This window comes from Dreissena polymorpha, chromosome 2 (assembly GCF_020536995.1).
Source record: "Dreissena polymorpha isolate Duluth1 chromosome 2, UMN_Dpol_1.0, whole genome shotgun sequence".
NCBI classification, from domain to species: domain Eukaryota; kingdom Metazoa; phylum Mollusca; class Bivalvia; order Myida; family Dreissenidae; genus Dreissena; species Dreissena polymorpha.
In genome coordinates, this window is record NC_068356.1 from 5,442,351 (window position 1) to 5,462,431 (window position 20,081).

General features: G+C 33.8%; 2 protein-coding genes across 4 annotated transcripts in view; both read left to right on the forward strand.

Annotated features, from left to right (window-relative positions):
• LOC127865674 (uncharacterized) overlaps positions 1-14,427 on the forward strand; it is a 323,557-nt gene extending 309,130 nt beyond the window's left edge. Inside the window, exon 42 of the transcript XR_008042729.1 lies at positions 13,877-14,427. The gene's annotated coding sequence lies outside the window, so the exon portion shown is untranslated. The remainder of the gene's footprint in view (positions 1-13,876) is intronic.
• The window catches only part of LOC127865686 (sodium- and chloride-dependent glycine transporter 1-like), a 70,218-nt gene extending 55,791 nt beyond the window's left edge, over positions 1-14,427 (forward strand). For all 3 annotated transcript variants that reach the window (XM_052405624.1, XM_052405621.1, XM_052405623.1), the window contains exons 10-16: positions 2,594-2,706; positions 3,886-4,038; positions 5,430-5,526; positions 7,629-7,702; positions 8,380-8,449; positions 9,186-9,289; positions 10,340-14,427. In XM_052405624.1, the coding sequence (XP_052261584.1) occupies positions 2,594-2,706; positions 3,886-4,038; positions 5,430-5,526; positions 7,629-7,702; positions 8,380-8,449; positions 9,186-9,289; positions 10,340-10,525 (797 nt within the window). In that variant the 3' untranslated portion in view covers positions 10,526-14,427. The remainder of the gene's footprint in view (positions 1-2,593; positions 2,707-3,885; positions 4,039-5,429; positions 5,527-7,628; positions 7,703-8,379; positions 8,450-9,185; positions 9,290-10,339) is intronic.
• Positions 14,428-20,081: the final 5,654 nt, after the last annotated feature.

Genomic DNA, 20,081 nt, shown 5'->3' on the forward strand with positions numbered 1-20,081 from the left:
CATCAGTATCTAAGGTTTGGAAATGAAGCCTTAACAACATGAATCTAGTAAGAAAGGTCTTAAATTAAATAGAACTTTCTAAGGGACTATAAATGCCCAGTGGTGTCAATTTTCAGGATTATTCCTGAATTCAGGATTTAAGCCCTCAAGGAAAAATTTTGATATTGATATAAAACAGAGGATTGTTTTGGTTATTTTAAGCATTTTTGTCACAAAATGTCATCTTCAACACAAATTATTGACCTTTGGCATATTGTTTACAAAGGAAACATAATTTAATGAATAATTAAAACTCTTTTGACTCTATCCCCCAAATTCTAGGATGATTTTCAGGATTTAAGATTAAGGCCAATTGACACCCCTGATGCGTGAAAATTAGAGCTGTAACGATTCGGTTCGATGCATCCAAAAAACGGTTCAACGCCGCCGATTCGATTTCGATACCAATGCGGCCAATTTCGATTTGATTCACTGCAAACTCGATTGATCCGCATTTTAAACCTTACTTTCCAAATCCGTCGTCTCAATGTTCTTGTCATTTGTAATATGTCTTGTGATTGGTCAATAGCCAATATGGCATCCAATGAATAAATGAATAACATGCTGAGCATTACATCAGCCGATAAAATGGCTTCTTCAACCATGCCGAAAGACGCACCGTCAAAATTAAAATCAAAAGTATGGGAACATTTCGGGTTTGCGAAGGTTCTGATTCAAAGGCAACTTACAAAACATGTTTATTTGACGTAAGTTACCAATATGGTTTGTTTACTAAACTGTGTGCATTCTGTAAAGAAGTCAACTGGAAATTATTTATATACAGTCGAAACTGACCTAACGGCCACCTGAATTTACCGGTCACCTGCAGACAACGGTCAGTCTGGAATCCCCCCGACGAAAAACACTCTATATTGCACTTGAATTTAACGGCCACCTGACCATAACGGCCAACGGCCACTATATTCCACTCCGAAATTCATGTTTGACATGAAATCAACGGTCACGCGTCAGTCGTCTCGAGTCGCGAAAATTAAAAACACAGCACATTATTTGTCCGTCTATTTTGCATTTAAAGCGTCTGAAAGCGGTAATTGTCTATGATGTTATAAAAGCGGCCCGCTGCGAGTAAACAAATTATAAGGTGTTGAGTAGGTTTCTTTTCCGGGGATAATTGTGGGGGTATCTTCAAAAGAAAATATATCAGAGTTTATGACTTGTTGAAAGTAATTATCGCTAAATTAAATGACCGCTATTTCTTTGAATTAGAACGGTACAATTACACCGTACTATCGGTTTATGACACCGAATCCGCTTTAAAGACTTTTACGGACGTGACGTCAACGGAACGTGACAAGCTTTATTAAATGAATGAGATGCATGAGTAAACAATTATACCAGCGTTGATAAAGTCATTGTTTAATTTAACAATATGAAATTAAATCAATCTAAAAGATATTATTCTCTATTATTCAATGTTCACGCGTAAGTTAATGCTGTTATTATGCTTTGTTAATGCAATGAGCATTTGTTTAACACTGTATGCAAACGACTGGGTGGGGTAACGACGTAGTAATACTACCAACTGACCAACCTTCTTAAAATTGTGATCCGAATTCAACGGTCACCTTTGGACAACGGTCACTTTGATCATTTCCCTTGACTGACCGCTGAATTCAGGTTTGACTGTACTTACATGTTGTTTTTTCTGTTAAACCATGTGATACATTGTGCATTTTATGCTATTTAAGAATAACTCAACAGGAAGTTTTGTTCAATAAATTTGTTACTTATAAAACATGTTGCGTTTTTAAATTTTATTTAAAAAATTAAACACTTTAAATGTACAACATAATAAGTTAATAGCAAATACCAAACATATTAATTCATGCTCTGGACAAACCAAACATGAAATAGTTTGCAAAATAAGCAGCAAATAGTTTAATCTGAATGGAATCGAAAATAATCGAATCGGACCATTTGGTATCGAAATCAAATTGAATCAAATGATGGGTGAATCGTTACAGCTCTAGTGAAAATACATATCTAAGCGGTAAAGGGTCTATGTTCAGGTTGAAAGTAGGGTAATAGTTGCTTCATTAAAGGTAAAATATGTTCAGTTGGAAATAGCCTAATACAGCTTAAATAAACATACAATGTCACAGATAAAAAGCGTAAATAATGTTTATTTCAAGGGTGTAATTTATGCATGTATAATATAGCTTTAATGTAAAACTAAGGTGTGGGCTGAGGTGTGCCTTCTGTATGCAATCAATCTGACACTGCAATCATGTTGCATTGGAGATGTTAACCATAGGTTTACATGTTAGCTGTAATTGCGTATTTTTTACAGATTTACTCATATAGTGCTTGAATTCATGTCTAACTAACATGTTCACTTTCTATCATTCCTGGAAATAATTTTTGCAAATTCACCCATATGGTGGGGAAAACATGTTTTACAAACTTATTGTATTCTTCCGATGGGGTAATAAATGTATGACACAAATCTGTTTTTCCAGTTCCATCGTATGGAAGTCATTGTCTTTCTAGTAGAATCATTCATGTATTTCAATCATCTGCGGTTTTCTTTCAGGTCTGGACGTGATTTTCACAACTATGCCATCTGCATTTGCACAACTTGGTATCCCACCGGTGTATGCCCTTCTGTTTTACCTGTCCATTTTCCTGGCTGGACTCATGTTCTTGGTAAGTTTTTATTTTAAAATAGGAGATACTTACTTTTTATCACATTTTCATATTTAAACAACGTCATTTAATGTTTTAATTTAGCAACGTTAATTTTTTTTATGGTTACTCATTAATATTCATTACCAGGGCTAGTTCTTTCTTAAATCACAATTGAAACATCTGTTTAAGCATATGTTAAACACGGTCATTTCACAATGTTTTATTTGTTACATTCCTTATCATATTGCAACGAATTAATTAATTAATTAATAATTAATATGTATTACAAAGGTCACTTTCAATAAAGCTAGAATCACATTTATAGGAAATATTTTTGCATATGTTTATGACATGTTAATGCCAAGCATTTTGGAATTCTAAGTTACTTATCTTCAGATTTTCACCATGCTTTTAATACTAAAAAATCTACTTTAACTTTAAGCTGGCACTTTCTGAATAGATAAGTACTTTTCTTGTAATATTCGCAACCTTTACGAGGTTCTGCAATCTGTAGATAAATATATTTTATAGAATGGAAATCCTCGTGGGAGTGGCCAGGCATTCCTTAAACTATGCCTTTAAAGCCTTTTTATGCCCCCCTAATGAAGATAAGGGGGTATATTGTTTTGCACATGTCGATCGGTCGGTCGGTCCGTCCACCAGATTGTTTCCGGATGATAACTCAAGAACGCTTAGTGCTAGGATCATGAAACTTCATAGGTACATTGATCATGACTGGCAGATGACCCCTATTGATTTTCAGGTCACTTGGTCAAATGTCAAGGTCGCAGTGACTTGAAACAGTAAAATGGTTTCCGGATGATAAATCGAGAATGCTTACGCCTAGGATCATGAAACTTCATAGGTACATTGATCATGACTGGCAGATGACCCCTATTAATTTTTAGGTCACTAGGTCAAAGGTCAAGGTCACAGTGACTCAAAACAGTAAAATGGTATCCTGATGAAAACTCAAGAATAATTAGGCCTAGGATCATGAAACTTCATAGGTACATTGATCATGACTGGCAGATGACCCCTATTGATTTTCAGGTCACTAGGTCAAAGGTCAAGGTCACAGTGACAAAAAATGTATTCACACAATGGCTGCCACTACAACTGACAGCCCATATGGAGGGCATGCATCTTTTACAAACAGCCCTTGTTTCTGATGGTAGTGTTGGTATTCTTCTTCAGATTGTTGCCATGTTTACGATACTTGACAACTTGGTGGACGGTCTCGTAGGCTGGAGTGAGAGTTTCCAGGAGCGGCGCGGCTGCATCAACTTCTGTGCCGCCTTTGCTCTGATCTCTGTCGGTGTTGGTACATCCATACTACACACTACACAGGTTAGATGGTATTTTGTTGGTATAAAATCTAGCTGTAGACAAAACATTTTTGAAAAGCTTTATGCATTATAATTCACAGCAGTTAAATGTTATATTACATATTAATAAATGTGTATGCCTCCCTTCGAAGAAGAATGGGTATATTGTTTTGCTGGTTGTTGGTTGGTATGTCTGTCTGTTGGAATACCAGTTAGTCTCCAATCAATAACTTGTGAAAAGATGGACATATTTGCTTGATACTTCCCATGTGCATTGGCCTTTGCCAGTAGATGACCCCTATTTAAATTGGGGTCATTAGGTCAAAGGTCACTGTTACAAAGTGTGAAAATCGTTTCCGATCAATAACTTTTTAACGATTTTACCGATTGACTTGATACTTAATATGTGGATTGGCCTTGAACATTAGATGACCCTTATTGAAATTGCGGTCACTAGGTAAAAGGTCACTGTCACTATAAGTGTTAAAATTGTTTCCGATCAACAACTCGTCAACTGATTCACCAATTGGCTTGATACTAACCATGTGCATTTGCCTTGCAAAGAAGATGACCCCTATTGAAATTGTGGTCACTAGGTTAAAGGTCAAGGTCACTGTCACGCTAAGTGTGAAAATTGCTTCGGATCAATAACTCGTCAACAAACTGGCCCATTGGCTTGATACTTCAACGTGTGCATTGCTCTTGGAAAGAAGATGACCCTTATTGAAATTGAGGGCACTAGTTCAAAGTCCTGTTTAGGGGGCATATGTCTTGGAACGCGGGCTCTTGTTTGTGTTGCATTCGATTTATGTCGGTGTCAGCGCATCCATATTTAAATGATGGATGCCCTTACCATTGGATTTTAAAGTGATATGTCATTTAATTGCCATAGGAGGCTATATTTTTAGCAACATGACACAGTTTTTTTTCTTGCAAATCTATGAGAACCTTAAGTACTTGAGACACATAATATTTATTTGTTGTACAGATGCAAAAAAAAACCTATAGTGAAGGCATAACAATACTTACTCATATAACAGGCACATACTTGCAAGGACTTTATTAATGAAATATGTATACTTATATGTATACTTATGGTATTTCTCTAAAATATAGACGCATATTATTTTGTTCTCCCCCCCCCCCCCCCCCCCCCCCCCCCCACACACACACACAATCATTCCCCTCCTGCATCTTTGAATTATAAAGAAAAATGAAAATGTGTGGAAATATTCAATAGCAAATGAAAAAACTGCTTATAATCCTCAACTAAAGGTATAAGACTTTATTAGATTTCTTAGATAATGAACCTATTAAAATTGTCCACCCTGCACATTTTTTAGCGGCACCATGCACCTTTCATGATCATAGAGCTTTCCTTACCAGCATTGACTTTCTCTGTTCAATTTACAGGCGGGCATGTACTACATCATAGTGATGGACCAGTGTACGATGAAGCTGCTTTTCCTCACGGTGGCCATATATGGACTCAGCATGATCATCATATACGGTAAGTATTACTGTTATATATGGTCATCATATACGGTAAGTATTACTGTTATATATGATTATCATATATGTTTAGTCCTACTGTTATACATGATTATCATATATGGTAAGTATTACTGTTATATATGATTATTATATACGTTTAGTCCTACTGTTATACATGAATATCATATACAGTAAGTATTACTGTTATACATGGTCATCATATACGGTAAGGATTACTGTGATACGTGATCATCATATATGGTAATTCTTACTGTGATACTGCAGTGTGTAATGTACAGTGTTGTTTGCAAAACCATCTCTATTTAACATTACTAGTATGACTGTATTTTAAGGGGCAGCACGTCTGTTGTGAGAATTTAAATAAGTTATTAGAAAGGGTTTTTAAAGTGATGTGGTTCTTTGTATATTATTGGAAAAAGGAGTTACCTTCTCAGCTTTTGAAACAAAAGTCTTTATTGTCATCAGCTGAAAGAGAATTGATGCAGTTTTTGAAAAATATTAAAGTTTCTTGTTTTTTTAAAGGGAATTAAATCAGTCTTTAAAAAAAAATATGAATTGTTATTGTGTTTGGACAGCAAAAATTCTCAATTTTACAATATAAAGGTTGTTTTGCCTGTATTTTGAAATAAATAGTATCATGTTCTAAGGTTTCAAAATATTTTCAATTTTTTTTGTGTCTCTATTTTGAAAGGGAAGTAACTCAGTTTTGAATATAAATTTTTTGTCTTTAGGTGGAAATAATTGCAATTTGTAATCGAAATGTTTTTATGCCCCCGGTATGCCTCCGTCAGTCCGTACGAAAACTTTAACATTGGCCATAACTTTTGCAATATTGAACATAGCAACTTGATATTTGGCATGCATGTGTATCTCATGGACAGCGTTCTAGATGAGCTGCGTATCAGCGTAAAATACGCATTAGTAATATCAAGATACGCTCAATTTATCATTTCCGCGCGTACATTTAAGCAAGCCAACTGGACTTATGCAAATGATATAAATTCTCTGCATACAGCGTAAACAAAAAATACAAACAGCTGATTGTCTTTCGCCAAAATATGAGACTGGTTATCGTAAAAATTAGAGCTTATTTGTGCGCTGGATTGTAGAAATAGTTAGCCAGTCGGTATGTATAATCTGTATCATATAGACGCATGGTAAATTTAGTATTAATTTTTTTAACAGACAGTCAAGCGCTTATGTGTTTATTAAATTACATGAAGAGGTCAGCATGGCTTCTTCGAAGCAAAAACAAATTACTTCTCAAAGTAAAATTGATTCTTTTTATACGGCAAAAGTTGTTCCGAGTAAAAACATTGTACTGCCAATACTGAATGATTTGATTTCCTGATTTCAAATCAAAAAGGACACACTTAAACGCTAATAAAACAACTGTTGAAAGTTGGCAAAAAAGTTTTCCGTGACTAAAGGTGGTGGAAGCCTATAAACCAAGGACAGTTAAAAAACAAAAAACACTGTCAAACATAATTAAAGTAGTGTGTCTGTACCGTGGCTATATTCTTGTTTTACTTTTCGCAAATTACCCTTCAAGCAAGGCAAAATCTGACCATTTACCCCCATGCTTTAGAAAGTGGGGGTATTTACCCAAATGGGTAAAAAATTATCTATATCACTGCATGGAGCTGCACATTTTGAGTGGTGATAGGTCAAGGTCATCCTTCAAGGTCAAAAGTAAATAAATACAATCCAAGGAAAGTGATAAGCTTTAAAAGGGAGATAATTTCTAAACCTGCCGAATGATATATTGAAATTTTATTACAAAGCGGTGCAATAGGGGGCATTGTGTTTCTGACAAACACATCTCTTGTTCTTTTCTTGGAAAGGAGAAAAACTCACTTTTAAAGGTTTTGTAGACATGGCAAAACTATTTAAAATGATTGCCATCCAAATGGTTTTAAGGCTATTTCAATATTTGCAAATTGTTTTCATTTAAACCCACTCATTTCCCAGTTGTAGAAAGTGTTTATGTATACTAAACATTAAAACAGTTTTCACAATATGATAGTGGATGTTTCATCAATTATGAATTTACCTTGCTAGTTACCGGTATTATTTCTATTGTGTTTGCATCTTCAGCAAAGCAGAACTTTGGCATAGCAGAGAGGATTGTGATGTCCATGTGGTGTGGGGTGTCTACACTGATAACTGCGGTATGTAAGTTTGGTTCATGTTAATACATGTATGATAAAAAACTACAAATAAACTAGAACCAATTTTTTAAAAAATAAAAATATATCAGGTTCTGTTTGTGAGCTCCAAAGATATGCAAGATTGTTTTGTGGAATGAGGTAATTATACTGGCAATTATGGTGTCAAAATACACATGTACTGAGGTCATTATGACGAGTAATTTTTTTTGCTGATTTTTGTTCTACAGTTTAAAAGTTTAATCATATGGACTGTTTGCAGAATGGAATATGGATGGTTTGCTAGTTTTGAAAAGGCCAGAAATAAAAGCATGCAATCATCATATATATATTAGTGGCTAAATATAAAAGTGTGCACTAAATATAAAAGTGTGCATTATTGATAGGAGCATTATAGAATCAGTATTTTGATAAATATTTGTATTGTATATGGTACAAAAAAATGTTTGCATTTTTTGCATTATTAAATTATGTAGTCTATAGTTTGTGTCGATCTGGCAATATATATCTAGCTTAGCCTATTGAAATAATTGTGCTTTGTTTGTAAGTGGAAATGTCTTTCATTAAGCATTATTTGTATTCTGAAATCCTTGTTTGTTTTCTGTTCAGGAAGGATATCAGGTAACTTCATTCATTTAGCATTATTTGTAAACTCAAATCCTAGTTTGTTTTCTTTTCAGGCAATATTTCTATACAAGTTTATTACTGAGCTGGGAGACATACCAAGATATCGTGCAATGGAAATCAAAGGTATTAAACGTGGTCATTAACATATTAAATGAAAGGGATTTTTAAATATAGTATTTGAAACCATTTTCATAGATTAAAAAAAAGAATGAAATATAATATTTACACAAGCAAAATAATAGTCGCGACTAAAAAATGTTTAAAAATTATGTTTGTTTATTCATTTTATGCATGTTGGTGGACTGTCTAAACCAACTCCATGTATTCCTTTTTGGAGGCATTCGAGACCTTGTAGAATAATAAGCATTAAGCTTAATCATGTTTTGTGCATGTTAAAATTTACTCTCTATTAAATATGATATTGTCAAGCTTCAAGCATTTTCGGTGTTGAAAGTAATTTCTCATTTAATACATCTTTTAAATTGACTTTTGGTAAAAAATCTTAATTTTTTTCAGGCTCCAAGGTTCTTTTAAATATTTTCTGTTGAAATGTTCTCAGCCACTATATTCATTTTTTTTTGCTGTTACCATTCATTTTAAATTTTGAGGCATTATTATTCAAAATTTATTATTGACTAACATAAAAACCATCTTTGTTCTTGTTTGAGACACATGTTTTAGATGATGATTGAATTGTACAAATTGTTTTTTGGCTCTTTGAATAAACTTCAGCAAACAAAAATTACTTATTTTCTGGGAATTTTCCCCCATTTTCCTGTTTTAAATATTTCTGTCGGTTACAGGTAATATTTTTTGCTGTGAAAATAACTATCACATTCATACTTTCTGTATTTCTCAGGTTTGTGGGACCTGGTATGTTGGGTGTTGGCCAGCGCTCCATTCCTAGCCATTCCAGCAGCAATGATCCATGCATGCCAGCAAGAGACCGGATCCTGTAGAGAGGTACACTATCACCAGATTGTAGTTGAAAATTAATTATGCATTAATTATTTCAACAAAGAGAGGGCCTATGTAGCAGGCATTGTGTTGGTGGGTCTGTATGTTAGGCATTACATTACGGAGCAAGCTACATTTTGTACTTACAAATTTTTCAAGCAATGGAACCTTGCAATATTTCACCACCATGTGATGTAAATGTGCCCTTCCTTATTCTCAATCCGTAATAATAAAATATTCCTTATTTGGCCATTCATTCTAGCTTAAAAAGGTTGCTGGGGTATTTATTATTTGTGTGACAAAACTGCTTCGGTTGGCATTGTCATTGTGCATTGGACGTCTTAGGCCTGTATACACCAAGCAATATTCTGTGTCAAAGATTTAAATGATCTTTGTTTTGTTTCAATAAGCAACTTATGTTATTTTTAAATTAACACAAGTGTAGAATCGAAATTGAATGGTGTGCTTAAGTTTAACAATTGCTTAGTGGAATGGGGTCCTTGAGACTAGCTTTTTGCAGCACAGATACTTCTTTCAATAGAAATAACTGATTAGAGTTTTGCTTTTCCCACTTTAAAATCCCAAGTTCAAATTGGCTGCCCAAGTATGGATTTACCTACAACGCGCATCATTGTTCAGGACTTTTCCAAAGCCACCTTTATTACCCTATTTCATTTTGATCTAGAGCTTAAACATTTTCAAAGGGTTGCACAGACTTCTTTTGTTGCGATGATACCAGACAACAAATCTCTAATGGTTGACCTATTCAAAGAATATTTCAGTAACCTATCTTTATTCTTTTCAACCTTTATACAACTTAGCAAATGTCTCTTGGAAAAAAACAGGATTTGTGTTTAGCAGTTGTTTTAAAAATCCACTTTTTGTTGTTTTCAATGACGCATTATCTATTGTCTTATTTTGATGAAAAGAACTCTGTGTATGCCATTTGTTTCATAAAAAACTCTTTTTGAGATCTAAAGCAAGTTTGATTACCATTATAACAAATGTCTGCACATTATTTTTCTAAAAAATATTCGCTTATTCATCACCTTACAGAAAACCAAGTATGTGATGTGTGGTATAAAGCAGGACCAGTTTGACCCACCAGAAGAGTACGGGTACCGAGCCCCTGACCCTAGCGCCCCACCGTACGGGACCAACCATGATGGGCATACATACAGCTACACAGACGACGAATACCCAATGGAGGACTTGCCCTATTACAAAACCAACCAGAGATAAAAACCTCTGGTATAGTGATTGTTGGAAATGGTGATATAGACGATAAAGGCTGGTTGTGGACAGAATGAAGAGAGAGATAATGCAAATTAAGCAGTTGTGTTTAATTGTATGTGAAAGTGTGACATTTTGTGGAGTGATTAAGAAATTTAAGTAATAATGATTAACTTTTTGTAGAAATAAAGGTGTAATAAAGGTGAATACATGTTTAAAAGCACTTTTTTAAAACATTTATCATTTTACACATGTAATATATTTCATTAGTTTTATATTACCATTGTATTTCAATGTTTATCTTATTGCCATTGTAATTGTGCAATACTCATTACTTAAATGTACCTCAACAATTATTACAATATCATGGTACTTTAAGAGTTAAAGGCAGATTTTGTGTGTGAAGTCAAAAGATAAGAGTTTAGAGCGGCATGTTTTATGTACATGTATCTGTGACATTAAACAATGGCAGTTTGCATGATCATAATGCCACACATTGTCAGGACCAAGATTCACTGAAATAAGTTAGGTTTCTTGATTATTTGTGATGGCTGAACAAAGTCTATTGTCAAGAATAATAATTATTATATTTAAATAGACATCTCATTGGTTTCCTGTCCAATTCTGCAGAATTTCAACCAATCAAAGAGTGTCTCAAAACTGTTACAGTTTTGCTTTATCTAACTGTCTGTTATCTGTTCACTTCAGTAATGTTTACCCTATCCTCCCAAATGATTGAATTGGTCATTAAGTTGATCGTCAATACAGGGAAATTGTGACAGCCTGTTACCCTTTGGTAAATACAGTTGTGAAAACTCAATATATATGGTGGGTTCCAAGCAGGAATGTCTTTGAGTAAAACAATTTTTTGGATTACACGTCCGAAGGAAAATAAAGTAGTTTGTGTGAAAACAATGGTTTATATATCATATTGTCATTATACATATTTTCCTAAAAAATATAATAAACCATATTGTTGATGATGTCATAAATAATTGAATTATGCAAGTTTCCACATTTTTTTATTCATATTATTTTGTTATCTTTTTCAATCACTTAAGTTCATTGGCAAGTTAAATGATTGGTCAGTATAGGAACAGCAGTTTTGCAATTTGATTTGTTTCGAATTGTAAATTAATTTGATGGAGTTCTGTTGGTAAAAATTAAAATGCTGGTATGAGGATGTATAATTTAATTTGTTTTATTTTACTATTAAGAATTTCACATTTTTTAATTTGTTCGGTTGAAACTTTATCTAATATTTTTGATAAATTTTGTTGCAATTGTAAGTAGATTTGTTTGAATTATAATTATATTGAAACTGTATTTTGAATTTTTGTTTTAATGGTATGAATTGTTATTGCTATTTCAATGCATAGCATTGTTATTATGAAAGTTGTAAGTTACATAACACATTACCTTCATAAACATTAAGATTTACATCTAACACTTTCTAAAATCATGTAAGTTATCTATCAATAACTGATAATTCTGTCTCAGTATCATAACAGTGTGTTGTTATTAAACTTTTATAAAATATTATTCATGTACATACATTTATATTGTAATATTGTTATTTTTTCTCTAGCGTTTTATCATCCCTTTAAGGAAAAACAAATGTCTTCAGATCTCATGCTTAATTGTATATTTACAATCATTCTGCACATTTTATCCATTGTATTCATACAGGCGTGACGTAACCGCTTTTGTCTTGCCTCTCAGCTAGAGCCATTTCTACAAAATGAGCATACACTTAGATATAGCCTGCATAAATTAAGGAAATCGTCTTCAAATAATCAATAATGTTTTGTACATAATTTATAAAATGTAATTAACTGATTAAAAAATTTATATATTGATTTCCAATGAACATTACAGAACAATGCTTCCCTGCATGTTTTCTCAATATAGAAAGTTGTTTGTATTGTTGGAATTTCGGCAATTTTGAAAAAAAATCATATGGCAGTCAGTTAACCAACTTATTTTTTTCTTGAGTTTGCTGGTTTACCGGTACTAAGTACTCATACTTATTAATGTTCATTTATGCTAATTTACCATACGTTTTAATCTTAAGATGAGATGTTGCAACACATTGTATAATTTAAAAAAAAGACTCCCAACGTAAACAATTGATTGCAGAAGAGGGTAAACAACTTTACCCAGAAAAAAAGGTCCAAGGAACCAAGAAATGTTTGTTTAAATGAACACTGTATTCTTATTTTGTTTTTTGTATATCAATAATGTTGTAGTCTTTATCAAATACATGGAAAATCATAATACTCTGCACTTTTTTTTTAAAAGTGTCAAACAAATAGCTAGTGGTAAACCCAAATAATGCTTGTTTTAGATATCACCTTTAGCTGAGGTGTTTGATTTACTCATGATTTGCCAATATTATTATTTTTAGCACGTTTGTTAACAGTATTGTGAATAACTCATTGTGCAATTTATGTTATTCAATATGTTGATACATCACTTATATGTAGCTTTGTTTTGTAAAACATTGTTTGTTATTTTATTTTGTTCTATATCTTTTAAATTCCCCTTGGACATAATGTTTGCAAATGCACCTTGTATTATCACTGCAAAAATAGCTTATGTGGAAGTAAGTATGCACTTTAATTAATAGCATAAACACTAAGTATATGTAAGAATGGCCAGTGTTTGTTTTTTTCATACACATTGTAAAATATATCAATTGAAGGTTGTATTTGATATTGTTATCAAATTTCCAAAAAAATGTAGACGTCATATAATATTGAGCAAATCGAATATATGCATGTGTTATGATATCGTTGTTAATATTCATTCATATCGTATGACATCCTTACACAGTGGTGTTGACATATTCTTGTGATCATTTTATTTTTGGGGGAGCATATAGTCGCCGCTTCGTCTGTCTGTGTGTTCGTCCGCCCGTGCACAATTTTTGTCCGGGCTATTTCTCAGCAACTAATGACCGAAATTCAATGAAACTTTATGGGAAGCTTCACTACCAAGAGGAGATGTGCATATTATCAGCGGGTTCTGGTCGGATGATTTTTCACAGAGTTATGGCCCTTTGAAATTTCCCATTAACTGTACATATAGTGCAATTCTTGTCCGGGCTATTTCTCGGCAACTAATGACCAGAATTCAATGAAACTTTATGGGAAGCTTCACTACCAAGAGGAGATGTGCCTATTATCAGCGGGTTCTGGTCGGATGATTTTTCACAGAGTTATGGCCCTTTGAAATTTTCTATAAAAAAATTCTTGTCCCCCCCCAACTACTGTGCCCTCAAGACGTTTCCTTTTATCTGAATATATAGTGCAATATTGTGACAATAAAACCTTTGGGGAGCATCACCCGTCTCCGAAGGTTTCTTGTTGTTAATGTATTAGCTAAAGGCACAGTTTTAATTTCCTTGTCATTGTACTAGTTAAAGAAACAGCTTATAGATTTAATGTCATTGTCAGTGTATGAGTTTATAGGAGCAGTTGGCAGTTAATGTAATGATTTGTAGAACTGTTAGTGTTATGAACATGTATCCAACATGTATTACTGTTTGGAAAAACACTCCTTTTCTACTATATGAAGAAGGTAGTAAATACAAACAAACAAACAAACAAAATTATTTTGCAAACGAATACTATACAATGATTACGAACCCGTCATAAACGTACTGAATTTGAATGTGAGGAACTACAACTTAGAATAAAATTTCATACTGCCAAACACTGTGAAAAGCTGCCCTTTTTAGTATGGGACATTGCACAGGGTGGAATGCATATATGCATTCTCCTGTTACGAATCTGAACAACTAAATAAACATGTATTGTTTTATGGCACGAAGTTATATAAATTTAACTCTTACTGTGTAAATGCAATTGTATGTACATGTGTGTACTGATTAAATTCTAGTCCCCAAATGTCTTATTATTATTTTAGGTCGCAGTGGTGTAATGGATAGCCCGCCTAGTGACCGGGAGGTAACGGGTTCGATCCCCACCGTGGGAGCGTTCTTTAGATCTCCCCCAAAGACACCAAGAACTGGTTCTAGGCCCAGAGTACGTTTATACGAGCCTTAGGCTTTCCATGAAATCGAGCTAAAATAAATAGATTTAAACTTAATGTCTTAATATTCATTTTGTTAACGATGACAGTCACTTGTCCAAATGATCGTATCTTCTTCAATAATAATTGCTGCAGATACCTTAATCACTATGAACAGATGGATTGCCTTTATGAAGTTTGTGTGGATATTAATCTTATTTATACATCGTAGAGAAAGGAGTAAATTGAGAGATCGCAACGGACATTTGAATAATAAAACAATTTGATTTTTTTTTGCTATTCAAATGCCCGTTTTTATAGGACTCTCACTAGCAGTGACCCCGAAACATGCGTCTGATACCGTTATGTATTCTATAGCACTCAATGTCAGTGACAAGCAATAAGTCTGGCGCTATCCTGTGCATATAACATTATCCATGACTTACAAAGCATGCGCCATATGGCTTTACGTATTGTGTGAACGCATTGAAAAATGAAAAGAATCAATGGGCAACGAAACAACTTTATAATAGTGCCATGACCACTTGATAGGAAGGCCCCTTAAACAGAACGTCAAGTTTGGCTTGTTAATTCAAGAGCATTTTGGCCAATAGTTGTTATTCGGAACTCTCCAGTCTGGGTTTTTCCGATATTTGAGCACGCGCAGTAGGTACAAACAAAAGCTGACTAGCATATTTTAAAAGAGAGTGAATCAATAATTTCTCTTATCACTGAATAGTAAACACCACTTTTTCTGATCAAACGTTCGTAATAGTTGATAAAAATATCATGATTTAATCATTTTTCTTTAGATGAAATAATCTCGATCGTGTTGAATTGATAAGGATACTATGGAGCACGATATAATGCTGCATGTGCATGTAAACAGCTTCTGTCACGTAACTTTGTCATTGCATATACTATGCGCAGGCCTGGGCATACAGTTTTAATGGAAGTTTATCAACGAAACTACCAAGACATTGACTCCATTGTATATATAATATACTATTCAAATATATTTAAAATCATGTAGATAAGTACCAAACAACAAAAACCTTACTATCCTCAGTCCATTCGTAGTACTAGAACTAATATATCGTTCCATATCAGTTGGATATTTATGTCTATTGATATAGCTCTATTGTGATGCTTTTCTTTAATCTAATCTGAAAAGTAAAGTAAATTATTCGCTAAAGACTTAAGACCTTAAGGCTAGAAGGCACACCACTAACGAGCTTTACCATACATTACTTTTATTTGTTATATATATAAAGCATGCCGAAAAAACAAGAACATGAATCATGTTTTTCAGAAGATAGATTGCATATGTCAAGCCGTTTGTATAGGTTCCTTCCTTACCATACAGCTGACAAAGTCTTTTTTCATGTCCTTTAAGGATGTTAGCTACTGGAACAATTCGTATAGGCGGCTGTACATCTGAACAGTGTATTTAGACTTTAATCCTGTATTTAACGTCTGACATACATGTATATCAGTGTTAGATTTGTTATGTGTAATTATGAGTAATACTAGTAATAGTTATAACCACAAAAGACTTGAACTTTAACATTTCCTTAAAGAAACACTACTGTCGTTTAAATACTTATTATCCACGACTGAATGGGAAGCAAATCGGATATCGACGTTACTGGTCATTACTGTTAATGACAATGTTTGTACCTCCCGCGCGCGCTCAGAAATCGGAAAACCCCACAGCGCGTGAGTTCCGAATTAAATCTATTGCCTTTATTTAAGCGCAAGATAAATACTTTCATGAACTAATTTAGTCTTTAAAATGACTTCATTGCAAGTTTGGGGAGAGACATATATATGATTCCAATACAGACGCTCCACCTGGTAGCGGAGGTATACAAACAGTTTGCATATTGAAACTGAATTAAAGCTTTTCAACCAAATATTGCTTTTTGCTCTCAATTGGATAAACAGTTCTTTTGTTTCTGGTGATTATAACATCACACATGTGAATTATAAATTACCCTGCTATTGTACGATCTTCTGACTCAGTCCAGCATTATTGGTGCCATTTTTGCGACTGCTTATGAGTTCTCAGGCGAGTTCAAATGCGTATAATACTATCCGTGTTAAAAATTGAAGTATCAGATTTAGAAAAAATATATATCGCAATTCTTAAACAAAAGTACTATGATTGCCCTTGGTTGTTCACATGAATTTACGTTTGGTACTAAATGAAGATTAAAAAAGTAATTTATTATGCCCAATAAGGATAGAAAGTTAACAACAATATTGAGCCGATTTTAGCACGAAGTCAAGATTTGAATACAATTGGAAAAGACAACTATTACAAACCAAATACCAAAACTCTGGGCTTTGTGATTTAAGACCAGAAATGTTTTGCCTTTTTAACCAGGTTTTCCGAAGGAAGAAACTAGTTATTAGATTGGCGAATGTCGGCGAGCGGGCGGGTGGGCGGAACAACCCAGTGGGCATCCAACGTTGCTGCAACGTTGTATTTAGGTTGCATTCGAACGTTGCAGCTTGGTTGTCACAATGCCATTGTCAATGGTGTATATGAAAGTTTTCCTGACGTTTTTTCCAAACGTTGCTGCAACGTTGTATTTAAGGTTGCATTCAAACGCAGTATTTTTTTTATTCTAAGTTAAAAAAAAATTATATAAAAATTAAAAAAACAACTATTTACTGCCAACCGCTCTTTCAAGTATTATCGGCAGATATGGACACTGTCGAGTCCGTTTCCTAGAAACAAAGACCTATAGAATACATGTATTCTATAGGTCTTTGCTAGAAAGAACCAGTACTCGGTGTCTATATATAGAGGAGATAATGAAACGCTCCCGAACTCCCGATCGCTAGGCGGACACCTCAACCACTACACCACTGCGACATTTGAAAGTTTTAGCAAATTTTGTTGAGTATTTATTTTTGGTTGAAACTGTGAAAGTAGATTCTACCATTTTAATGCATAACACAACTTAAACAATATATTTTATCCAGCGATTTTGAGTAAAAGATCATCTTAAGCATCTTTAAGTTTAAGCAACTGATTTGTAAAAAATATAAAAAATGAATTTCTAAAATTTACAAGAAATCATATTTTCATTGATGCAATGCATGAACTGTATTATTGACCTTATCGCAACATCCGGGCACTTGCGTCAGTTAGAGTTACATGCCCCTTGACGACGGTGAAAACAAAAGCGCTGTCGCCATTTTATTTGCATTGAAATATTTAAGGTTACAATACACTAAATACTTTTGGTGTTCAATGCTATACCCTGTAAAAACAAAATCTTCATTTATTTGAAGACACAATTCTCTGTACGGGCACTTGCCATGACTTTATTTTTGAATATTTCTGTGTTCATGTGGTAGGGAAAACATTGTTGTATACTACAAATTCCCTGTTTTGCTTTTAGGTTGGAGACTACATAAGACTTTGACAGTTGGCGGGAAACCATCATCAACTGGAGAGATGCCGGTAAAAAGATGGCCATAAAACAGTGACCGCTGATTCGCATTGAGTTCTTTCTTACATATTGGATGACCTATGTTTTTTATTGTTTAAATCATTGCGGCTTGGAATGCTCTTTAAGAAAAGGTATGGTTATGGGGGTGTCTACGCGCAAAAGTTTGACTTTATTTTTTGTTAAAGTTATTGCTTTTACATTGAATTTGTGCAGGAAATCTTTTGGTATGTTGTGACCTTAATACTGCTCGCAATTTTCTTAAGTTAAGGCACATCTTCGCGATCATTTTTTAGAATAAAAATACCCAGAAATAGAAATTCTTTCATTATAAATTTAATTTAATGAACGAACACAAATAAGGATGAAAACAAACAACCAATACATTTTAAATATATGCAACATATGATATAGTATCCTCGAGTCTTGTAAATTCGTGATAGTTAAATGAATTTGGCCATAATAACAATAAACAACAGATAACATGATTAAATTTCTTTACCTGCAAAAAGTATTCCAATTTCCTTTTATTCCTTGTAAGATGCAAGTAATAATTCCTATTGTCCGTCAACAAACGAAGGAAATTCCGAAGTCATGTTTAAAATATGGCGGCCGGTGACGTAGTACACAATTTCGTGACCTCTGACCTACGCATAATTTAACACTGAAGAGGCACAGTAAAACAGGCCAAATAAAAGTAACTAATAGTTTTTGTACACTTGATATATTTAGTAATGGAATGGGATGAGTTTCGTTGAGAAAAACATTTAAAAACTGTAACAACATATCTAGCTTGAAACTATTATAAATTGAATGTGAAATTAAATGTTAACAATGTTTGCAACAATGACCATTCACAAATCCCCAACAGTTTTTATTCTTCATGGTGAGCTGGTGAGGCACAGCAGGGGCAATAGAAATCACTGTGGCGCCGTACAACCTTTGTATTGCTGCAATGAGGAATATGCACCCAATGCTTACAGGGCATACCCCTCCTCATCCCAACACACTGTGCCCACTTGTATATATAAAGAACATAAATGTTCTGCCCTGCTGGTGCAATCTGAACGCATCGGACAGTGGGCTACACCACACCGTCTCTCTGATGTACGAAGGCGGCCGTCATATTGGATTTGGAACTACTTTTGAAAACAAGATGGCGGCCCCACGGTTTCAAACCTGACGTAAAGAAGAAACAGTAAAACGTGTTGTCTGTAGCTCGTCTGTTTCAAGATTACATTCTTTAAATAATATTAAATGTAAATCTGTGAATTCCCACAATATATTTACACTTGTTTAAATGGAAAGTTTCCAGTATTGACATTGAGTACTTCATGTAAGCAATATAAATTGCCGCAATAACGCCAATAGTCTTTTGATGATTTCTGCTTTGGCAGATTATTGGCTCAGATTTATACTGAACGCGAATACTTTCAGCTATCCTATAAATATGAGGTCGATACATGTATACATCGGTAGATTACGTCTAATTATTTGGACTATGGCATTAAGTTAATTTTAAATTTTCACGTTTTGGTAAATTGAGAAAATTTAAAAACAATGTTTCAGATTCGCATATTTTGGTTTTAGTTATGATATTTGCAAGGAAACAGTAATACTGAACATTTACCATGCTCTAAAATAGCCATTATATGCATCTTTTGACGATTTAAAAGCCTGAAAATTATAAAGCGTTGCAACGCAAAGCGATTGAATTATTTGGAGAAACCTGTTGTTGTCCTTATATTTTGTGAAGCTATGAAGATTGCTTATATATAGTATAAAATACACCCTTCATTCAATAAGCACGGATGTTTGAGTAGTCTAAATGGTAGACCTTAAATCCAGGACTCTAGGGGTCAGTGCCCTTGTCAAAAAAATAACCCACTTTCATACCAAAACACACTTAAACCAACATAAAACTGTGTTTTTTCTGAGTTTTTCTCAGCGGAAGTTGGTTTTTGCTATTAAAAGCGAGTTTTATGTGCGCTAAACTGTGCTTAACTGAGTTTAAAGTTGGTTATTTTAAGAAGATGTGTGTTTAAGCGATTTTTTTTCTGTAAGGA